Source organism: Lissotriton vulgaris, chromosome 5 (assembly GCF_964263255.1).
Source record: "Lissotriton vulgaris chromosome 5, aLisVul1.2, whole genome shotgun sequence".
NCBI classification, from domain to species: Eukaryota; Metazoa; Chordata; class Amphibia; order Caudata; family Salamandridae; genus Lissotriton; species Lissotriton vulgaris.
In genome coordinates this window covers 1,149,519,377-1,149,539,738 of record NC_141693.1, presented here as the reverse complement: position 1 = coordinate 1,149,539,738, position 20,362 = coordinate 1,149,519,377, and the positions used below count along the sequence as shown (strand labels likewise).

The 20,362-nt window shown below is 46.0% G+C and overlaps 1 protein-coding gene across 1 annotated transcript in view; it reads left to right on the top strand.

Annotated features, from left to right (window-relative positions):
• The window catches only part of HSPA12A (heat shock protein family A (Hsp70) member 12A), a 420,841-nt gene that overhangs the window by 227,044 nt on the left and 173,435 nt on the right, over positions 1-20,362 (top strand). The window contains exon 4 of the mRNA XM_086922909.1: positions 9,608-9,794. Within this exon, the coding sequence (XP_086779035.1) occupies positions 9,608-9,794 (187 nt within the window). The remainder of the gene's footprint in view (positions 1-9,607; positions 9,795-20,362) is intronic.

Genomic DNA, 20,362 nt, shown 5'->3' with positions numbered 1-20,362 from the left:
CTGCCTGACCTGCTGGAGACTTCCCTTCCTGTATCTACGACCTACACCGTCCACTAGGAAACCATTTTCGGCTTCAGTTTCACTAGTTTTAAGGTAAGTGTAAGCAAGTTTAATGGCTCCACTCTTTTTTTTGTGCCTTTCTGCCCTCTGTTTGACTTGTTTATTGTGCCTTTCTGCCCTCTGTTAGACTCGTTTTCCCTTTTTTTTTTGCCTTTCTGCCCTCTGTTCTACTAGTTTTTCTCTTGGTTTCGTGCCTTTCTGCCCTCTGTTAGACTCGTTTTCCCTTTTTTTTGCCTTTCTGCCCTCTGTTCTACTAGTTTTTCTCTTGGTTTCGTGCCTTTCTGACCTCTGTACCCCTCGTTTTCCCTGGTTTTTGTGCCTTTCTGCCCTCTGTTCGACTCGTTTTTCTCTTGGTTTCGTGCCTTTCTGCCCTCTGTATCCCTCGTTTTCCCTGGTTTTTGTGCCTTTCTGCCCTCTGTACCCCTCGTTTTCCCTGTTTTTTGTGCCCTTCTGCCCTCTGTTAGACTCGTTTTTTTCCCCTTGGTTTTCTGCCTTTCTGCCCTCTGTACCCCTCGTTTTCCCTTGGTTTTGTGCCTTTCTGCCCTCTGTACCCCTCGTTTTCCCTGGTTTTTGTGCCTTTCTGCCCTCTGTACCCCTCGTTTTCCCTGGTTTTTGTGCTTTTGTGCCCTCTGGTAGACACGTTTTTCCCTTAGTTTTGCGCCTTTCTGCCCTCTGTACCCCTCGTTCTCCCTGGTTTTTGTGCCTTTCTGCCCTCTGTACCCCTCGTTTTCCCTGGTTTTTGTGCCTTTCTGCCCTCTGTTAGACACTTTTTTCCTTGGTTTTGCGCCTTTCTACCCTCTGTACCCCTCGTTTTCCCTGGTTTTTGTGCCTTTCTGCTCTCTGTATCCCTCGTTTTCCCTTTTTTTCATGCCTTTCTGCCCTCTGTACCCCTCGTTTTCCCTGTTTTTTGTGCCTTTCTGCCCTCTGTACCCCTCGTTTTCCCTGGTTTTTGTGCATTTCTGCCCTCTGTTAGACTCGTTTTTTCCCCTTGGTTTTCTGCCTTTCTGCCGTCTGTACCCCTCGTTTTTCCTGTTTTTTGTGCCTTTCTGCCCTCTGTACCACTCATTTTCCCTGGTTTTTGTGCCTTTCTGCCCTCTGTTAGACTCATTTTTCCCTTGGTTTTGTGCCTTTCTGCCCTCTGTTAGACTTGTTTTCCCTTTTTTTTTTGCCTTTCTGCCCTCTGTTCTCCTTGTATTCCCTTGTTTGTGTGCCTTTCTGCCCTCTGTTAGACTCGTTTTTCCCTTCAGCTCACAATCCCTCCAGTACTCCTTGCACCCCCCTCAGTTCTACTCTGAGCAGCGAAGCTCGGATATGGGCTCAATAAGGGAAATACCCAGGAGCTGGGGAGGCCAGTTTTGTCCATTGCCTAGAGGATGTGGCGAATGGGAAATAAAGCACAACAGGAGGGGCTTAAAGAAACACTTTCTTACTTTGCAAGTCTCCTTGTCGTTTTCTATCAAAATGAAATGCCGAGCAATCTACAAGCGCTCCTCCAGCTCCCATGAATCAGTGTTAAAACATACAACTAATGTCAATCAAGAAAGAAACCAACAAAGTACACACTTGATGAATATTCTGTCCGCCTTACTAGAAGTGTATAATATCCTATTGCACTAGCGCTTTATGGAATCACTTCATGCCTTCTTAACATTTTTCAATACATCTTAGTGCTAGAGTTTAAGCTACCTGAGAAGTGAGCCAACTGAATCCTGAAGATGAGGTGGTGGGATGTAGGTGCAGAAATATCGGGTTCTCAGAATATCGGTTTCTGGTCGGTATCCCTGCAGCTAAATCTAACCAACTCATAATGAAAGTTTTAGATGGCTAATTTTCCTAAAGTTTCACAAGCTGTTTTTGTCCTGGGAAAGAGAAATAACCTTGAGGATGTGGAATAACTTGAGAAAGTTGTCAATATTAGTGGTAAGCGAGTGCAGATCTGGGATTGTTGGTCGGGTAAGGTGTCCTGGACAAAGAAAACCTGTAGTCTCCCTTGGTGAAGCATTGTCTAGAGGTGGGAGTTACGGGCAGTTTGAACTTGCACCATTAGCTCCTGCCCCACCTTAACCCAAGGTGTTACCAGGTGCACAGCTGCACCTGTAAAAGCTGGGTCCGATGTTCACACACGCAGTGATCCCGGGTGCGGAGCCACTGGGCCACTCTGAATTGGCTCAATTGGCTGCAGTCAACTGAACAAAATAGCTTATATGCACCTGTTTGTTCGAAATAATTCTCAGTATCTTTGCACCTATGTGACATTGTGTGCATGCATTATGCATGAGAGATGCATGGTTTTCTGGTGCCGTAGGTGAAGTGACTTTCTGATACTCCCGGGCAATGGGGTACACATTTGGTCAATTTTAGGGTAAAATAGTGTAATTTGTTTATGGCGCCCTTGAATCTGTCTTGTAGAGCTTGGCACAATACAGTCAATATTTTATGATATGTGTAGCACATAGGGATTATCCTATTGTTGTAAGTGTTAGACCTGGTATCGTTTGGTGTGGTTTACCCGGACTTTTTGCTTTCTAACCTCCAGTTTTTGACTTAGTTTTTGCTGACTTTAGGATAAGCATGGGCGGAAAATCCGTTCCGCTCGCGGATTTTGCGGATTTTCGGGAAATTCGCAATCCGCGAGATTCGCGAATCTCCCGCAAAATCCGCAAATCCGCGAGCAGCGGATTTTGCTCGCACTGTTCGCGTGAGTTCGCGCCCCGCGAATAAGTGCAAAATTGCAGAAATACGCTCTTAGCAAAACTGAAAGTAACTACTTACCAGGTTCAAAAGTTCAGGCTCATCATTAGTAGCCATTTCCTGTAGTGCTTCCTGAGGGGCCCCTCCAGAGTTCAGTTGCCAGTTGAAACTATTATGTGACCCTGCTCTGAACCTCAGAATAGTTACACATATGCCACAAAGGTCCTGAATTACAGCTAAGGGAGACAAGCAGGAGCCAGGCTGGAAGTTAAAATCCATTAATCAGCCCCTAATTCATTATTGTCAGTTGGGGCAGGGCAGGTGTTGTAACTAATTTTGCAACAATGAAAGCACTTAGCAAGTGCAAAAGATCACTAATCAGGGCGCACTAAGGAAGCAGGTGCCAGCTAAAAAAATATTCTGTGACACATTAATCAGCCCCAAATTAATTCAGGTCACTTGAGGCAGGGAAGGTGTGCTTTGCTTTGCCGAAAATAATGTACACTGGACAACCAGAGGGTGTGGTGATGAAACAGAGGGTGGCATGGGTGGGCCAGAGGGTGGCATGAGTAGTCAGAGAGTGGCAGTGGTGACAGAGAGTGGCAGTGATGAAGAAGAGTGTCCCAAACAGGCTGGACACGTAGAAACAACAAGTTCGCAAAACTTGCGACCCGACAGGTAAGTTCGCAAATTGCGAAATTGTAAAAACCCTTGCGAACTGGCAGAAACACGGGCGAACACAAAAAAAAAAAATTTCGCGGGAATTCGCGGATTTTGCGGATTGCGAATCCGCAAATCCGCAAAATTCGCGAACGCGAGATCCGCAAAATTCGCCCATGCTTACTTTAGGACTCTTGAGCACTTTACCACCGCTGACCAGTGCTAAAGTGCATGTGCTCTGTATCTCAAATGTGATCACAATTGACATCCATGATTGGCATATTTGGTTTACTTATAGGTCTCTACCAAAGTGCACTACCTGCGCCCCGGGCCTATAAATCAAATGCTACTAGTGTGCCACCCACCTAAGTAGCCTTTTAACTATGTCTCAGGCCTACCACTGCAGAGCCTGTGTGTGCAGTTTTAAACTGTCATTTTGACCTAGTAATTTCACCTACTTGCCAGGACCAAACCTTCCCTTTATGACAAATAGATCACCCCTAGGCCCTGGACAGCCAGTTGTTCTTAAAAGATATGAAATGTACTCTTAAGTTTTACATGTCCTGGTAGTGAAATACTATTCAATTCAAAGTTTGCTACTGCAAGGCCTATTTCTCCCATAGGGTGACATTGGAGATGCTCTGTAACCTTTATAGTTTTGATAATCACTATTGTAGTTTCTAGCATGTGGTTTTCTTTTGTTTTTTTTCAACGCACAAACTCTGCTTTTGTTCATGGTGCCATGTTTTAGTATGCTTCACTTATAGCACTTAATGGCTTGACTAATGTAGTTGTATGCCAAACGTCATCCATATTTGGGCTGTTAATTCCCCCACACAGGGACCTTAAGTCACTGGCTTAAGTACTGAGCAGCTTCAATTAAATCATGCAATATGTGCAAATGATAGATCTGCCTCACATGTGATGTCACTTCCTGTCGTGATTTCACCTCCTGTCGTTAATGTCACTTCCTGTGACACCACCTAAATTGGAGAGTCCCCCCACTTCTTTTTTTAGGACTTGTGCCCTGCCGGTATTTTAATCTCCCAGCCAGTACCAATATTAGAACAAGGCGGCCATTGTGTTCTTGGCCTTTTCCCATTTTGAGCATGGCGATTGTGGTGGGGGTTATGTCACCCTTTGAATAATACTAATGTAGCATCAGTTAAAGAGCATATGGAAGGCAGCAGCCATGGCAACCAACAAAAGGGGAGGAGTTGCATGGCGCAGTGTAGAAATAAAGGCGCGTGGTGCACACCTCCTTAAATTTAAAGAGAAAATAGTGCTGTTTGTAGATAAAGGTGCGCTTAAAGTGAAAAGCAGTGCCGTTTATAAATAAATAAAGGAGCGCTTAAAGGGGTGATGTGGTGTGGAGAACGATACAGAAAAGGGCGTGGTGATGAACAGAGTGTCTGAATTAAGCAGACCACTCTTACCCAGTCCAAAGATCAGGGCTTGATCCATCACCGTTATTTATCTCACTGCACCATCCCAGCTCAGAACCTGGCTATATGCAAATCAGTCTGTCCCTGGCCCAGTGCATCATGGGAACATGGCAGACTAAACTACCAAGCCAATTCTTCACCAGAAAGGAGACAAGCTACTGGGGACCGGTTTCTGGCATTTCAGCCGTCTTCGGCCCGGCTTGCTTGAATCCTGATGGTGCAGTGAGAAAGGGACTCATGTCTGAGTATACCCTGCCACACCTATAGTGGCCAAAAACGATACAGAAGAGGGGGTGGTGATGAAAAGAGTGTCTGAATTAAGCAGACCACTCTTACCCAGTCCAAAGATCAGGGCTTGATCCATCACCGGATCCACGGAAGCTTGTTTCCTTCCCAGTATCAGAATTGGCTTGGTAGTTTGGTCTGCCCTGTTCCCATGATGCACTGGGCCAGGGTCAGACTAATTTGCATATAGCCAAGTTCTGAGCTGGGATGGTGCAGTGAGCTAAAAAACGGTGATTGATCAAGCCCTGATCTTTGGACTGGGTTAGAGTGGTCTGCTTAATTCAGACACTCTGTTCATCACCACCCCCTTTTCTGAATCATTTTTGTCCACCATAAGCGTGGAAGGGTATACTCAGATGTGAGTCCCTTGCTCATTGCGCCATCAGGATTCAAGCAAGCCGGGCCGAAGACGGCTGAAATGCCAGAAACCGGTCCCCGGAAGCTTGTTTCCTTCCCAGTATAAGAATTGGCTTGGTAGTTTGGTCTGCCCTGTTCTCATGATGCACTGGGCCAGGGTCAGACTAATTTGCATATAGCCAAGTTCTGAGCTGGGATGGTGCAGTGAGCTAAAAAACGGTGATGGATCAAGCCCTGATCTTTGGACTGGGTAAGAGTGGTCTGCTTAATTCAGACACTCTGTTCATCACCACCCCTTTTCTGAATCAGTGGTGTGGAGAACGGCACTGTGAGATTAAGAGCAGCACAGCGGGCATCAAAGCTCAAGCACAGAAACGAACTAGGAGCGACCTCGAAGGGGTGGTGGGGGTGGGCAGTGCACTGTTTTTGGAGGAGTGAGGTGGTGTGGGGAATGGCACGGCAAGATTAAGAGATTAAGTGAGGGGCAAGCTGAAAAATGAAGCAGCCATGAAGGTTTCATGGCGGGAACATGAGCAGAGGCAGGGCAACTAAAAAAGGAGTGCTCTTGAAGTTTGGTAAATAATGTGAAGCGTATAAGCACATGTGACAGGGGCAGTCCTCATGGGAGGATACGAAAGCCCAAATGGGGGGGACTAGTAAATCTATCCACCAATTAAAAGCAGGCTTTTACATAGGACAGTAAGAGAAGCCAATTAAACACATGGGTGGTGCTTAAAGGCTATATTCTACGAACTACATGTCTCACAAAGCAGCACGTTTGCTGCCCAGGCTCTATCTAAAAATGGTTCTCAGAACCTCCACCCTAAATTGGGTGGGTGGCCAGAGAATCTTTGACCAAGGCCCAGAAGTCAGTTGAGCAGTCAGGCAAAGGTTCCCACTGGCAGAGCCATCATACTCCACCAGAGGAAACATGATGGGCTGTTTGGCACTAATTAGACCAGTATACTGTGAGTGTGGCAGACAGGGGTTCCCTATCTACAAAATCCAAATAAGTCCCTCAAACTCATCTCCGTTGCCCATGTGCAGCCATGGACCCACTTTATTGATAGCCACCAGATTCTATTGTGAAACAGTTTACCGCTGGAGGTACTCTTTGGGTTTTAACATCTGCAGTAGCAGAAGTGGGAAAAACTGAGACTGCCCCGTCACGAAGGAAGCCGAGAGGGGACACTATTTCAGAGCGTGGGAGAGAGTTCCGGATCTCGTGTACATAATCCTACTGGCAGAGGGTACTTATAAATACTAAAATGCCTCTGAAATGAGCATCCCCCGATTTCCTTTCTGAGGCACCGGACGCATCCAGATCCTGTTTATAAACTCCCGCAGCTCGCCACAAAGAGTCCCAGTCCTGAGCAGCGGGTCACCGGGCGAGCAGCCGCCGCGTGCTACGCGCCTGCACGAGCTGCTCCGTAAAATGAAAACACGAGGCTGTTTGTATTACAAGCACTCGGGCTCCTGCCTGCTCTGGCATGGCTTCAAAGGATCCTTGGGGGCCGAAGTAGGTGCCATGCTGTACTCGCATCATGAGATCGTGTACTAGGACAGAGTGATAGCAGGGAGGCTAGGAGATAGCTCAGAGGGCTAGGTCACCAGCTGCAAGAGCTGTAACCCCTTCATGGTCCAGATCCCAGCCAGGCCTGTATCCGAAGTGACGTGTCAACGAAGCACGTGCAATGAGAATACCGTGGTGATTAACAGAAAGTCGCGCTATAAGAGCAGATCACTCACGAAGTTTTGCCCCTTTCCTACTTTTCGACATTTACACTTCATAGAAGTTCTAAATTACCTCCTTTGCAAATACGTACACCCGGCAGCCTCACATTTTCAATACAGAATGTTAAAAAAAAAATAGTGGTTGGTCATTTGATCATAAAGTTATATAATGTCACTTCCTGTGGTGTGAACAGGCATGATATCACTTTCAGGAACGTAACGCAAGCCCTGCAGTGCAGGGGCCCCCCCAAACACTGACAGAGCCTCAAGCCCATCAGGGGGCCCTCTTCAGACCAAGCCCAAAAAATATCACTGAGCTATGGTTGCCCCTCTGCATATTCTCCAGAGGGGCCCTCACTTTGCATTACCCCACTGATCACTTCTATTACCCCTCATTTTAGAAAACTGAAACCCTGTATGGAGCTTTCGCCCTTCCGAATCACAGGACAGGAAAACATTCTTTGAGCATTTTCCCAGTTTTGTGCCGCATGAGGAAATCCCCATTCATCTTTCGCCCCTATCTGCCTCAACCCCCTAGGCACAGGGAAAACACATCCATAGGTTCCTGTGCTCATTGCCACAAATAAACCCAGTGCTGGCCTGGAAAATCCCAGTTTATCCCCCACAAATTCCATCTTCATTCCAACAGGGCAAAGGGGTTCTTCTGCCTCACACTGCTGACAGCAGGAGGTCTCCACGAAGACAAGGCGCTCATAAAGCAGGTCAACAGGCAGGCGAGAACTTTATGACCCAAGATGTCTATCTGCAGGATTGTAGGGTTTGGACCAGTACGGTGCACTTGGTGTTAGGGAAGTGGGAGTTAGAGAGGAAGAGGCCGCCGTGGTGTGCCAGTGCCTGGGCAAAGATAGGGTTAGAGGGATTTCATTCAAGGTGAGAGGACAAAGCAAGGCAGTTGGAAAGAGAAAGATGTTTCAGGAAACACTGGCAGCCACGTGGCTACACAGAGAAGGTTTCTAGTTGAAGAGCTGAGTCTTTTGGGGAGTAGATGGCAGAAGGAGGAATCGAGAAGTCTTTTTAGTGCTGACTGGCAAAGGGGCAATCACAGTGTGATGTTCTTTCCTGAAGTGTAATTAAGATAGTTATAACTGACTGAATCCTCAAGACCATAGGACAAAGGTACTGTCACACAACAGCACTGCAAGATAATTCTAATGGCTATGCAGCGCTACACAAATCTCTGACGATATACCATAACATTATGACTAAGGTGGTGTTATACATTATAAAATTATAAGTGAACTCATTACTTGTCTACCACTCAAACCTGGAAAATACCTGTTGCTACCTCATCCTAAAAGTTCTTTGTAACTAAATCTCCCATAACATAACAGTATATTTGTGGAATCCCAGTATAAATGACAGTCTCTAAAATTGTTATAATCTGCGACTTGTGGCGCACCAAGCAGAACTCTTTACTAGTATAAGGTTAATATAGTACAATTCTGATGTCACAGTGCCTGCTGTCAGAGCCTGCAGCCAAGGCTAAAGGCAGGTCAGGTCATGGAGCATAATTGATGCAGATGTTTGAAGCTACAAAAACAGAACCTTGCTTTTCTGTACTCTGCTCTAGCTTTTTTATCTCACAATGATAAGCAGAGAGAACTTGTTTATTTTTTGCACTCATTAGATGCGCATAGAAAAAATAGAATCTTTCTACATATTTGAATACATTCAAAGCTAGTGCAGCTTTTTTTTAAATGACTTTTACTGAACTGTATCTAATATCTGTTTGCAACAAATAACAGGTTTTTGATGTTTAATTTTGCACTAAGGTGTTATTTTCAATTTTCGTGTTTGCAAACATTCCTACTCTTTCCTATGTAAGAGCTATGACCCAAAGTTTAAAATGATTTGTTGCAAATGTGATGGTGTGACCATGAACTGTATGGTATCAAGTTTCTCCTGGCGTAGATGATAAGGATATTGCAAGTCACCTCAGAGTTCCATAACCTTATGAAGAAACTCGCCCTTTGGCCTCGTTCCTATATATGGTTATGGAACTCCTCAGTGACTTGGAATATCCTTATAAAGTACAGCAGGGGGTACTTTATCCCTTATATAACTGCTTCTGCCTGACGGTTTACCTAGAGCTTTATAACGTATACCTTGTCTGCCACTTGAACCTGTAAAATCTCTGGCGCCACCTGAAACTATAAGTTCTTTGTAACTTGAGCGTTACCTTTGTTGTTTAAGACTTACACATATATCCACCTCGGCTCTTTATGGTCTGACTGGTTGTCCCTAAAGTGAAACAAAAGTGTTTTAATTCTACCTTAGATAATTGGGTAGTTATTGCAAAATGACACATTCCAAAACTTCTCACCTTGGGATTAAACATCTTGTTTACTTTCTAGGCGGTGGGAAGGCGGAGATCCAGGAGTGTCCAATCAGAAGACTCCGACTACAATCCTCCTCACCCCAGACCGGAAGTTTCACAGCTTTGGCTATGCAGCGCGGGACTTTTACCATGACCTAGACTCCAACGAATGCAAACAGTGGCTGTACTTTGAGAAATTTAAGATGACGCTACATACCAGTCCAGTAAGGAACCCATGCTGTGCTAAATAAAACAGTGATTTAGGAATTTGTCAAGACGGTTTCTGTAAAGTCATATTTTTGAATTTGTTTAGAGACTAAAGGCTGACAAACCTGCAAAGATTACAGAAACTGTGCCTCCTCCCCAAACACATTTTCTTTTCACATAATCAGCCCCATGCCTGAAATACAGACGGATCATGTCTGAATCATGTATGTTTAAGAAGGAATGGTAATGAATGGGTATTTCCCACACAATTAACTTTCCAATTTATGTTCTCAAGATGCAAAGTGAGTTCTTTGAATACCTTCCTATAAAGCTGGTTCACGATACATTATTAGTGCCTTTACACATAAAGAACAAATTGCAAGGGGTCGGTTACCTTGCACATGTAGATCATTCTGTTAAATAGACGCATATTTAGTTCATTTGCGCATTTACTTTACATAGTTTCACGATTATATCTTTTATTAACTATGCACACGCAACAGATATTTTGGGTCGAGCATTTCGTTAGTAATAAACATGTAGCTCACACTGCCTCCGGGGTACTTATTTAATTGCATATACATATATAGTGTACATTGTTATTTAGCAAAAACAATGCAAGGTGACAGACTTATTGGATATCCCTATCACCGTATCTCTGCTGCCGTATAAGGGTGATCGTGCACAGTACTCCGGCACCTGTCACCTATTGGTGCCACGGGTTACAGATTCCCAATGTGCTTTCAGCAATAGGAGGTGCACCGAACACAACACATGTAGTCCATTCTTATGTCTTTAATCTCTTCTTTTATTTCACAATAGTTAAAAAAAACAGGCTGTTTCTATGAACTATTGTGAAATAAAAGAAGAGATTAAAGAAATAACAACGGACATGTGTTGTGTTCGGTGCACCTCCTATTGCTTAAAGCACATTGTTATTTAGGTACATATACATCAACACATGAGCATGTTGGTCACCAATGGTACAAGGTACTTATTTGGTTTTACATGTATGTGTACATCTAGCCTACAAAGAATCTCAGGGTACATAAATAGTTATGCATGCATATGCAAATCCCTATGTAGGTACCAATTTAGTTCAATATTCACCAGTGCCTGAGATTGTTGTACAGGTACTTATTTAATGACTCATTAATGGACGTCCAAACTTGTTACTCTGGGTCGCACTTAAGTAAACTTGTACACATACCTCATGTTGATAATTGATTAGTTCTGCATGTACACTCGTAGCACAATGTGATCTGCATACCCATTTTGTAACACATGCACTTGCAGATTTCCGCGTTACTTGGGTATGTATAAAGCTGCGTAGCGGATTCATGCAGAAAGGTGTAAAAGCTGAAAGTGTATCATGCACCTACTTACCTGATTATGAAAATGTTTTACAACACATACTTCACTTATTTGCGTGAGTTATGCATGTAACGTTAAGGAAACCACAAGCTTAGATAATAGGCTCCTCCTGCTCTGCCTGCATGTCACGTTAATATATTATATGAACTGCTCGTGTATACTTTAGGAAGTTTGTGAAATGCACACGTTAAAGTTTCCCTTCTTAAACACACTGTTAAAATGAAGAGTACTGGTGCACCTTCTGACCCTTTCTGAACCATTTACACCTGGACCATTGATGTGTAAGTTACATGTGATGATGAATGTAGAAAATGCAGTGAGAACTGTTTGAGTACCCAGAGATTATGACTGTGCGGGTGTTTGATTCAGTTCAATTTCCCTGACTACTTCCCTGGTCCTCCCGAATGAACACCTCCTTTTACCCATCTACTAGACTTTTACGTTACAAGTTAACCACAAGTGTGACATTTCAACAGATACAACTTAGATTTTTCTGTCTTTTTCCATTGACACTAAGGGAGTGGCGTAACGAAACTGGAGGGGGCCCCCTGCAAACTGCATGAAAGGCCCCTTCCGGACTTACTCGGGAGCCCTCGGGCCAGGGTACTGTGCTGTGGGGCACCGTAGAACTCGGGCCCGCACTGCGGGGGTCTTTGTTACGACCCTGCACTAAGGCCTTCATTGCGATGGCAGTCGGACTACTATCGCAGCGCGATTGAGACCAAGCCGACCAGTAGTTGGTGGTCCCACCAGGCATAATTCATACGACCACCATGTAGGCGTTCGGAAACTGCATTTTTCTACTACGGCTCGTGCTGCGTCTGTGTAGGAAGTACGATCCAATCATGTCAATAAAGTAATTGTCCACAAAATGCTGATGAAGGAAACTGGATTTATTCCATAGAAAGGACCCACGACATGAGGCATGAACATCAAGGCAGTAACTGAATTACAAAGCCAGTGCATGAAAGATGCACTTAAAGAATTCCAGAACAGAGAATTAAGAGATACAAACCTTCCATAAAGAAATACACTCTCTACACACCCCCGTCCTTATAATAAACAAAAACAAAAAAAAACCACATTCAATAATAAACAAAATCATCAGAAAGGACAGGATTTCTAACACGAGAGCTGCATCTAGTTGGTGCATGATCGCCAGAATTACCAACAACACTTTCAGCATTTTGACGAATGACAGCATTAGAATCACCACCCCCAAAATCCAATGAAGCATGAGAAGAATAATTTCCAATATAATTTTTCTGACACACCTTTTCAAAATCAAGCCAACTAGAGTCAGCTTTTTTAACAGACCTATCACAAATTATTTTCGCTTGTTCTTTCGAAATCTTCACTACAGCATTTGTGTTCTACCATCCCCGACCCTGTAACATAACAGCCATCTTAGAAACTTTTAGAACTTTCACAGGTGCTGAATATTTTGATTCACCTTTCGTAATTCTTATGGGCTTTTTAATGATAACCCAGTCAACAGGAGATAAAGAAGAAATTTTAACGTGTTTTCTTACATCAAAATTTCCTTTATACATTTCCTGTTTGAGTTCAACCCGTTTCCTGACTTTCTGAATATCCAAACCAGGACATATCTCACCAACTTTCCCCTTCAACCAAGCAGGGTTAAGAGAAGAAACAGGTTTTCTACCCCTGAGCAAAAAATAAGGAGTGACATTCGTGGTAGAATGTGGAGTGGTGTTGTAACTCCAAACCTTTTCACAAAGATACTTGCAAACATCCAAATTATTAGAAACAGCAGTTTGAACACCTTCCTTCAACAGACGGTTAGCCCTTTCCACCAAACCATTTGACGAAGGACTATACAATGGTACTAACACATGTTTAACCAAGGCACATCTTAAAAAATTCTCAAAATCACTGGAAACAAAATGAGAACCATTGTCTGTTACGATCTCAATAGGAAAACCTTCCACCATGAATAAACGTTGCAAAAACGTAGTTACAGAAGAAGAATCTGGCCTCTTGACAAAAGAAAAATAAAGCCACTTGGAAATGTAATCAATAATTACAACCAAATATTTATTATCAGAACTAAGCAAGTTAAAAGGACCTGAAAAATCTAAGCCCAACTTTTGCCAAGGACCAGCAGGCCAATCAACAGGGCATAAAGGTGAAGTAGACAAACGCCAATGCTTATCAGAACATAGACATTCTGGACACTTGTTAACAAAGTCCTTTACCTGTCCATCAATGCCAGGCCACCAGTATAAATCTTTAATCTTCCTGACAGTGCTCGAAATCCCTAAATGCCCCTCATGAGCAAGTGAAATGATCTTAGAACGAATACCTTCAGGAGGGACCACTTTGTCTTCCCTCACTAAAACATTGTCAACTAAAGACAAATCAGCAGCCACTTGAGCAAAACATCTATCTTGCATCGACAAACTTCTATCACAGGGCCAACCGTGCACCAAGAATTTTTTAACCCTACGGAGACTCCTATCATTGTCATCTGCAACTGACCAGTCAACTTCCGAAAGCTTACCACCCTCAGCCAAATTAGATATGGTAAAAAACAACATCAAAATCATTACTCTTTACCTCAGGTTCAGCATCCGTTACTTCTAAAGGGATGCAAGACAAACAGTCCGCCCTGACATTTTTCCCACCAGGAATATATTTGATGTCGAAATTGTACTCCTGTAATCTAGCCAATAATCGAACCAGCCTAGAAGAAGCTCTATTAGAAAAGCTATCACCCAACATATAAATCAAAGGCTTATGGTCAGTGAAAAGCTGAAAACGAGAACCCCAAACATACATGCGGAATTTCTCAACAGCCCAGCAGCATGCTAAAGCCTCGCGTTCGCGGTGGGTCTTGAAACCGTCGCCAATAAATGTAGGAAGTACGATCCAATCATGTCAATAAAGTAATTGTCCACAAAATGCTGATGAAGGAAACTGGATTTATTCCATAGAAAGGACCCACGACATGAGGCATGAACATCAAGGCAGTAACTGAATTACAAAGCCAGTGCCTGAAAGATGCACTTAAAGAATTCCAGAACAGAGAATTAAGAGATACAAACCTTCCATAAAGAAATACACTCTCTACAGTCTGGAAAAGTGCAGCAGAACAAGCCTCAGTAGAAAAACGCATGTTTTCAAACATCCATGCATCGTGTGCCAGGCACCATGTGGTGACTTGCACACGGTGCATGGATGTTTGGTGGGCACCACATGTGCCCCCTGGCGACTTAGTAGTGGCTATGGAGGTGGGACCGCCATGAAAAAGCTGTGGAAAATATTTATTTATTTTATTTAAAGAGTTTTATATAGCGCTGGCTAGACCCGGAGGTATCAGAGCGCTTTGCATGAGAATCAACAATGTAACAGAAAAAGTTCAACAATTACACAATAAATCCCCCCCCCCCCCCCCCCCCCCAAAAAAAAAGAATAGGCAATACAATTAGGAGAGGGGAGAAAGGAGAGAGAGAGGTAGTGGAGGGGGCAGGGGAGGTGAGAAAGGGAGGATGAGGGATGAGACAATATGGAGGGACAAAAAGAGATCTGTCTAAGGACTGACAGGGTAAGGTGAAGACCAAGGAGAGAATCCACGGCCCATCGCACCTATAGCTAAACCAGGTAGCTCCATCAGGCATCAGGCAAAAAAAAAAAGTTCAGTCAATACATTGAGAGAAGGGGAGAAGGAGAGACATAAAAAGAGGGATGATGTGGGAGGAGACAGCAGGAGGGACAAAAGGAAGTGCAACAATGTGGTTTAACAGTATAACAGAAAAAGATCAACAATTATGCTTTACAACAAACAGACAGCAATACGTTAGGAGAGGAGAGAAAGGAGGGAGAAAAGAAGTGGGGGGTAGGTGAGGTGAGAAAGTGAGGATAAGGGAAGAGATAACCATAGAGACGAGAGGAAGTCTGTCTAAAGACCGACTGGGTTGGTGACGACCAAGCAGGGAATCCACGGTCCATCTCCCCTATAGCTAAACCTGGTAGCTCCATCAGGCATCAGACAAAGTAGTTCGGTCTCATGTGTCGAGGGAAGAGGTTCGCAGAAAAACAGGATGGGAGGGAGATACGGCAGAAAGACGTAGGAAAGTCTGCCCAAAGACCGGCTGGGTAGGTGACGGTTGAGAGGGAGTCCCAAAACCCATCTTCTCTATAGCTATCAGGTAGCTCCATCGGGCTTTGGCCAAATAGCTAGGTCTCAATAAGAAACTATTTAAGGAACATGGATCGCAAAATAAATGGAGCGTAGAGGGGAGGGGACAGGGAAGGTGAGAAAGGGAGGATAGGGGAAGAGACAACAAGGAGAGACGAAATGAAAACTGTCTAAAGGCCGACTGGGTAGGCGACGACCAAGGAGGGAGTCCATGGCCCATCTCCCTTATAGCTAAACCAGGTAGCTCCATCGGTCATTAGATAGAAAAGTTCAGTCTCAATACATTGAAAGAGGAGAGAAGTAGAGATAATAAATAGAGGGAGGAAGCAGAAAGAGACGACAGAAGAGACGAAAGGAAGTCTGGCTAAAGACCGACTGGGTAGGTGACGTCCAAGGAGGGAATCCCCGACCTGTCTCCTCTATATCTAAACCAGGTAGCTCCTTCCAATATCAAACAGAAAAGCTAGCTCTCAAATGATGCGGGAAAATTCAGAGGTAAACAGGGTGGGGACTAGGGCCAGGACAGGTAAGGGTAGAAATCAGTAGCAGGAAAGTGGAGAGGAGTAGAGCGGGGAGGGGTAGGGGGTAGGCAGTTGAGTAAAAGTTACATGATTATAAACAGTTACTGGATGTCTTGGCTGAGGTACTGCCGAAGTTTTGTCTTAAAATCCCTGAACATGTTCAGAAAAACATCTTTCGTCAGGGCCATCAGAAAAACATATTTCGTCAGGGCCATGTTGTCCGCTACCTCCGCAGGGTCTGGCCCAGGAGTACTCTGAGGTCGCCCTGTCCACCCTGGGCATGCTGGGGGACCTTTGTGATCCCTTGACAACGATTCTCTCTTCAGCTAGGCAGCCATGTTAGGGTCAGGCAATTGGTCTCTTTAGATCCTTCGGGTTGGGGGTCCCAGAGCAGCGCTGATTCTGCCTATTGAGTGATCTGACCCCGCAGCTTATACACCTCTGCCCCCTCTTTATGCCGCACTTGCCTGAGTGGGAGCGGTGTCTCTTAGGCGTGCATTCTCACAGTAGTGGCTGACCGGAGTATCAGGCTCTCTCTGCTGGGCTGCATATGTGGTCTTTTTAGTAGCGCTGAGCTGGGAAGAGGACGTAAAGCACTCCACTGAGTGGCCGGCGCCTCTTCAAATACGGGGATAACACTGTGCCGGTTGCATTGTCTTTATCACGCTGAGCCCACCATTTTGTCAGATCAAGGCTCCCGCTGTAAGTCCCCCGTCCACCGCAACTCCCGGGTGCAGTGCAGTGGTCAGTCCGCACGGGGAGTGTCTTCACTTTCTTTTAGGTGGCAGCGTGGACATCCGCTGCCATACCAGGGGTCCCGGGGATAGAGATGGAGCTCTACCGGGTGTCTGCCGTGGTGCAAGGCGCCGGTTTGGTGTGTGTCTGCTTCGCGGGCTCCTCGGGTGCAAATGAAAGTGGCGGCTCCTGCATCCTGAGGCCCTCCAGTGCAAGCAGAGGCAGCCACCAACATCCGCGCTAGCCCGGTACCAGGTAATTGGTACTGTACCTATCATGAGCAGTGTGTACTACAACCAGTGGCTCGTAATCACGATTGTGGCGTCTGCCATGGCACCTCATCAATTGTAGGGATTACTGTCTTGCCAATGTCCCGACGGGGTCCTTGAGCTCGTCGAAGGTGGTGGTCTATCACCCCGACAGCTGTGATATAGCCATCTGCATCAAAATGCAGCGGTCTGACTGCTGGCCTGGATGTCAGTAGTTCAGACTATAGCTTTGATTAATTAGGATACTCTTTTTGACTCATGTGTGACAAGGTTCTATAAATCAAAACAATGCTGAGTGCTCTTTGCAGAAGTAGGTCAATATAAAAAAAGGGCTATCTTTTCAAGGGCAACAGTTTTATTCACCATCAGAAAATTGGTGTGAACAAGCTGTAGCCTTGTTGCATGATTTGAAATTCTCTGGTCATTGTGCTTACGGCAAAACTGTATCTTTAAATCAATGTTATTTTGGGTGGCCACCACTTTCTGAAGAAATTCACTATTATTTGACTGCATGCCATGTGTGCTGAAGGGAAAAGTCAACATTAATCACATTATGGAAAGGTACAAGTTTGAGGCATGTGGGCTGCTAAATTCATATCTTAGCATTAGATCGCCGCCTAGTGTTGGGTCCGGATGATCGCACATTGTTGTCCTGGAAGAGTCTTCGAAGTGTCCTGAGATAGGTGGCTCCTCCCCTGGACTACAGTGCGCATGGGCATCGGCTCCATCCCCAGATTGTTTTTTTCCGCCATTGGGTTCGGATGCGGTCTCGACGTCTCTCTGTCGGAACCGAGAAAACATAACTTTATTCGGCCAAAAGGCCTTGTATTTCTTACGTCGGTATTGTTTGCGTGCGGTCTCGAGTTCTTCCGTCTCTCGGAGCCGGAATCAGCGGAGTTTTTGCTCTTCGGACTTCGAGGCCTTCTCATCGCGACTCGACAGCAACTTTTCCGGCATGGAGCGGAGCCCTTTTAAACTCTGTCCGCTCTGTGGGGCCAAATACCCACATATAGACGCGCACCCGGTCTGTAACAAATGCCTTTCACCAGACCATAACGAAGGAAACTGCAGAGCCTGTGCAAGTTTCAGGTCCAAGAAGACACTCAAGATTCGGCGTGCGGTGCGCCTGGAGGCCCACCAAACGGCCCCGGAACCGGACGACATCTTCGACGACCAAGAAGAAGAGGACCTGAGCCGTCATCTTCAAATCTCCCCGCCCGAGACGGAGGTCGAGGCGGATCCGGAGGACGACGACGGAGTCGTGGATCGAGGCCTTGAAAACGTCGACGAGGTAGGGGACGTCGAACAAGTTTATGGGGCCGTGGAAGATAGCTCAGGGGATGAGCTATGCCCCGAAGTTTACGGACATATGGAACGGGTCACGGGTTCGCCTGTCGGCCTTACCCAAGACCCCGTCGCGCAAGCCACGGCCCCGCCTTTAGGCCCGGCCACGGACTTACTTGCTGCACAGACGGTATCGAAACCGAAACAGAAACATACGGTATCGACTACACCTAAGATGGCCGAACCGAAACCGAAACTGAAACTTAAGGACTCCACCGTCCCTAAGATGGCGGCCGTACCACCTAAGTCAAATAAAAACGCTGCTTCATCGACTCCCTCGACCTCCGGTCCACAGAGATCGAAGAAGTCTGTTGATTCCACCGTGTCAAAATCGGTGCCAGAGGAGGGATCCTCTAGAAAGGGTGGAACGCACAGGTCAACCGCTACGACGCCGGCAAAGCCCGCCAAGGACAGCGGCACGGCTCCGACGCCAACTGGGACGTTGGTCGGACGTGTGGTAGAATCGGAGCCGACGAAATCGCACGGATCGAAAACTGCCACATCTGCGCATCAATCCAGGGCCTCTGGGGCGGCGGACGCTGCATCATCGTCCAAGACTCAAAAGGGCCAACAGAACGTCGGATCCGAAGGCAAGATCAAGGATTCCTCGTCGGGGCCAAAGGCAACTGCGAATGAAACGTCCCTCGTCGCTGCTTCACTACAGAGAATTAGGGAGAAAGCCGCTGCTTCGTCGGCGCCGACGCCATCGCCACAGAAGGCGATAGACGTTCCGGTCAAATCTGCCACTAAACTCCTCTACCTTCTGCCGCCAAAAGAGGCGCCGAAAGCCTTCGCAACAAAATCGGCACCGAAGAAGTCGGATTCTTCAACGGCAGGGACACTTTCGGGTCGAGGGATCGACTCAGAAGAGGATTCAGAGTGTTTTATCAACGCTAATACAGGCAAATTGACCCTTTACAAAAGGAAGATAACTTCGCAGCCGGTGGACTCCTATGTCATCCCCCTGAAGAAGAAAAAGTATCCACAGGACGCCTCAGGCCTCATGGAACCTATCCAGTCCCCTCCAAGAGGGAGCCCAACTCAGTCTCCAGACCCCTCTGACGGTGAGGGATATGGTGAAGATGACCAGTACACTTTCCCAGCTAATGAACCAGATGCACAGCCGGATTCATTTGACGACTTTGGGGACCAAGACACCCATAATGTGGGACAAGACCCACAGCCTTTCACTGCACGTGCATCCCCAACTGAGGATTCTGCAGGTTTCCATGCACTCATCGAAAGGGCAGCTGCTAATCATGATGTGGACATGCATGCTGACCCTGTTGAAGAGGACTTTCTATTTGACACTTTTGCAGTTTCAGAGAGAAATGTAAAGACACTGCCTATGCTCAAGGGGGTCCTCAAGCATGCGGCGGACATCTTTAAAGAACCAACCGGGGCGAGGGTGGTCAATCCACGTATTGAAAAAAAGTACAGACCAGCACCTGCAGACCCTGCATACATTCGGGGACAGTTGCCTCTTGACTCCCTGGTGGTCGCAAATGCCCGGAAGAGGGCCAACTCCCAAACAACGGGTGAAGCTCCTCCCCCGGATAAAGAGTCCAAGGTGCTAGAGGCAGGAGGCAAAAGGGTAGCTGCGCAGGCTGCCAATTTCTGGCGTATTGCAAATACACAGGCACTATTGGCACGTTATGATAGGTCGCATTACGACACCCTAGAGCAAATTGTGCAACACCTGCCTCCACAGTTTCAAGAGGGCACCAAAATGATTATACAGGAGGGACAACTGATCTCCAACGCAGCCATAAAGTGTGCACTGGATGCCGCGGACACAGCCGCTAGGACCATTAACACTAGCGTCATGCTGAGACGACAGGCGTGGCTCCGCATATCGGGGTTTAAACCTGACATTCAAACAACCATACTTAAACAACCAGTCAATCCTGATAGACTGTTTGGTCCAGATGTTGACACCACCCTATAAAAAATTAAAAAAGACACCGAAACTGCCAAATCTATGGGGGCCCTTCAATCACAACAGTTTCGTGGCAATACTTTTCGTCGCTCAGGTGCACGTGGAGTCACCAGAGGACAAATGGGTCAGCAGTCACAATTCTCTAGAGGTGGAGCACAATCCTCGTACCCCAAACAGAACAAGGGGGGCTACAGAGGTAACAGCACCAGAGGACGCGGCAAAGGGAACAACAACTCACGCG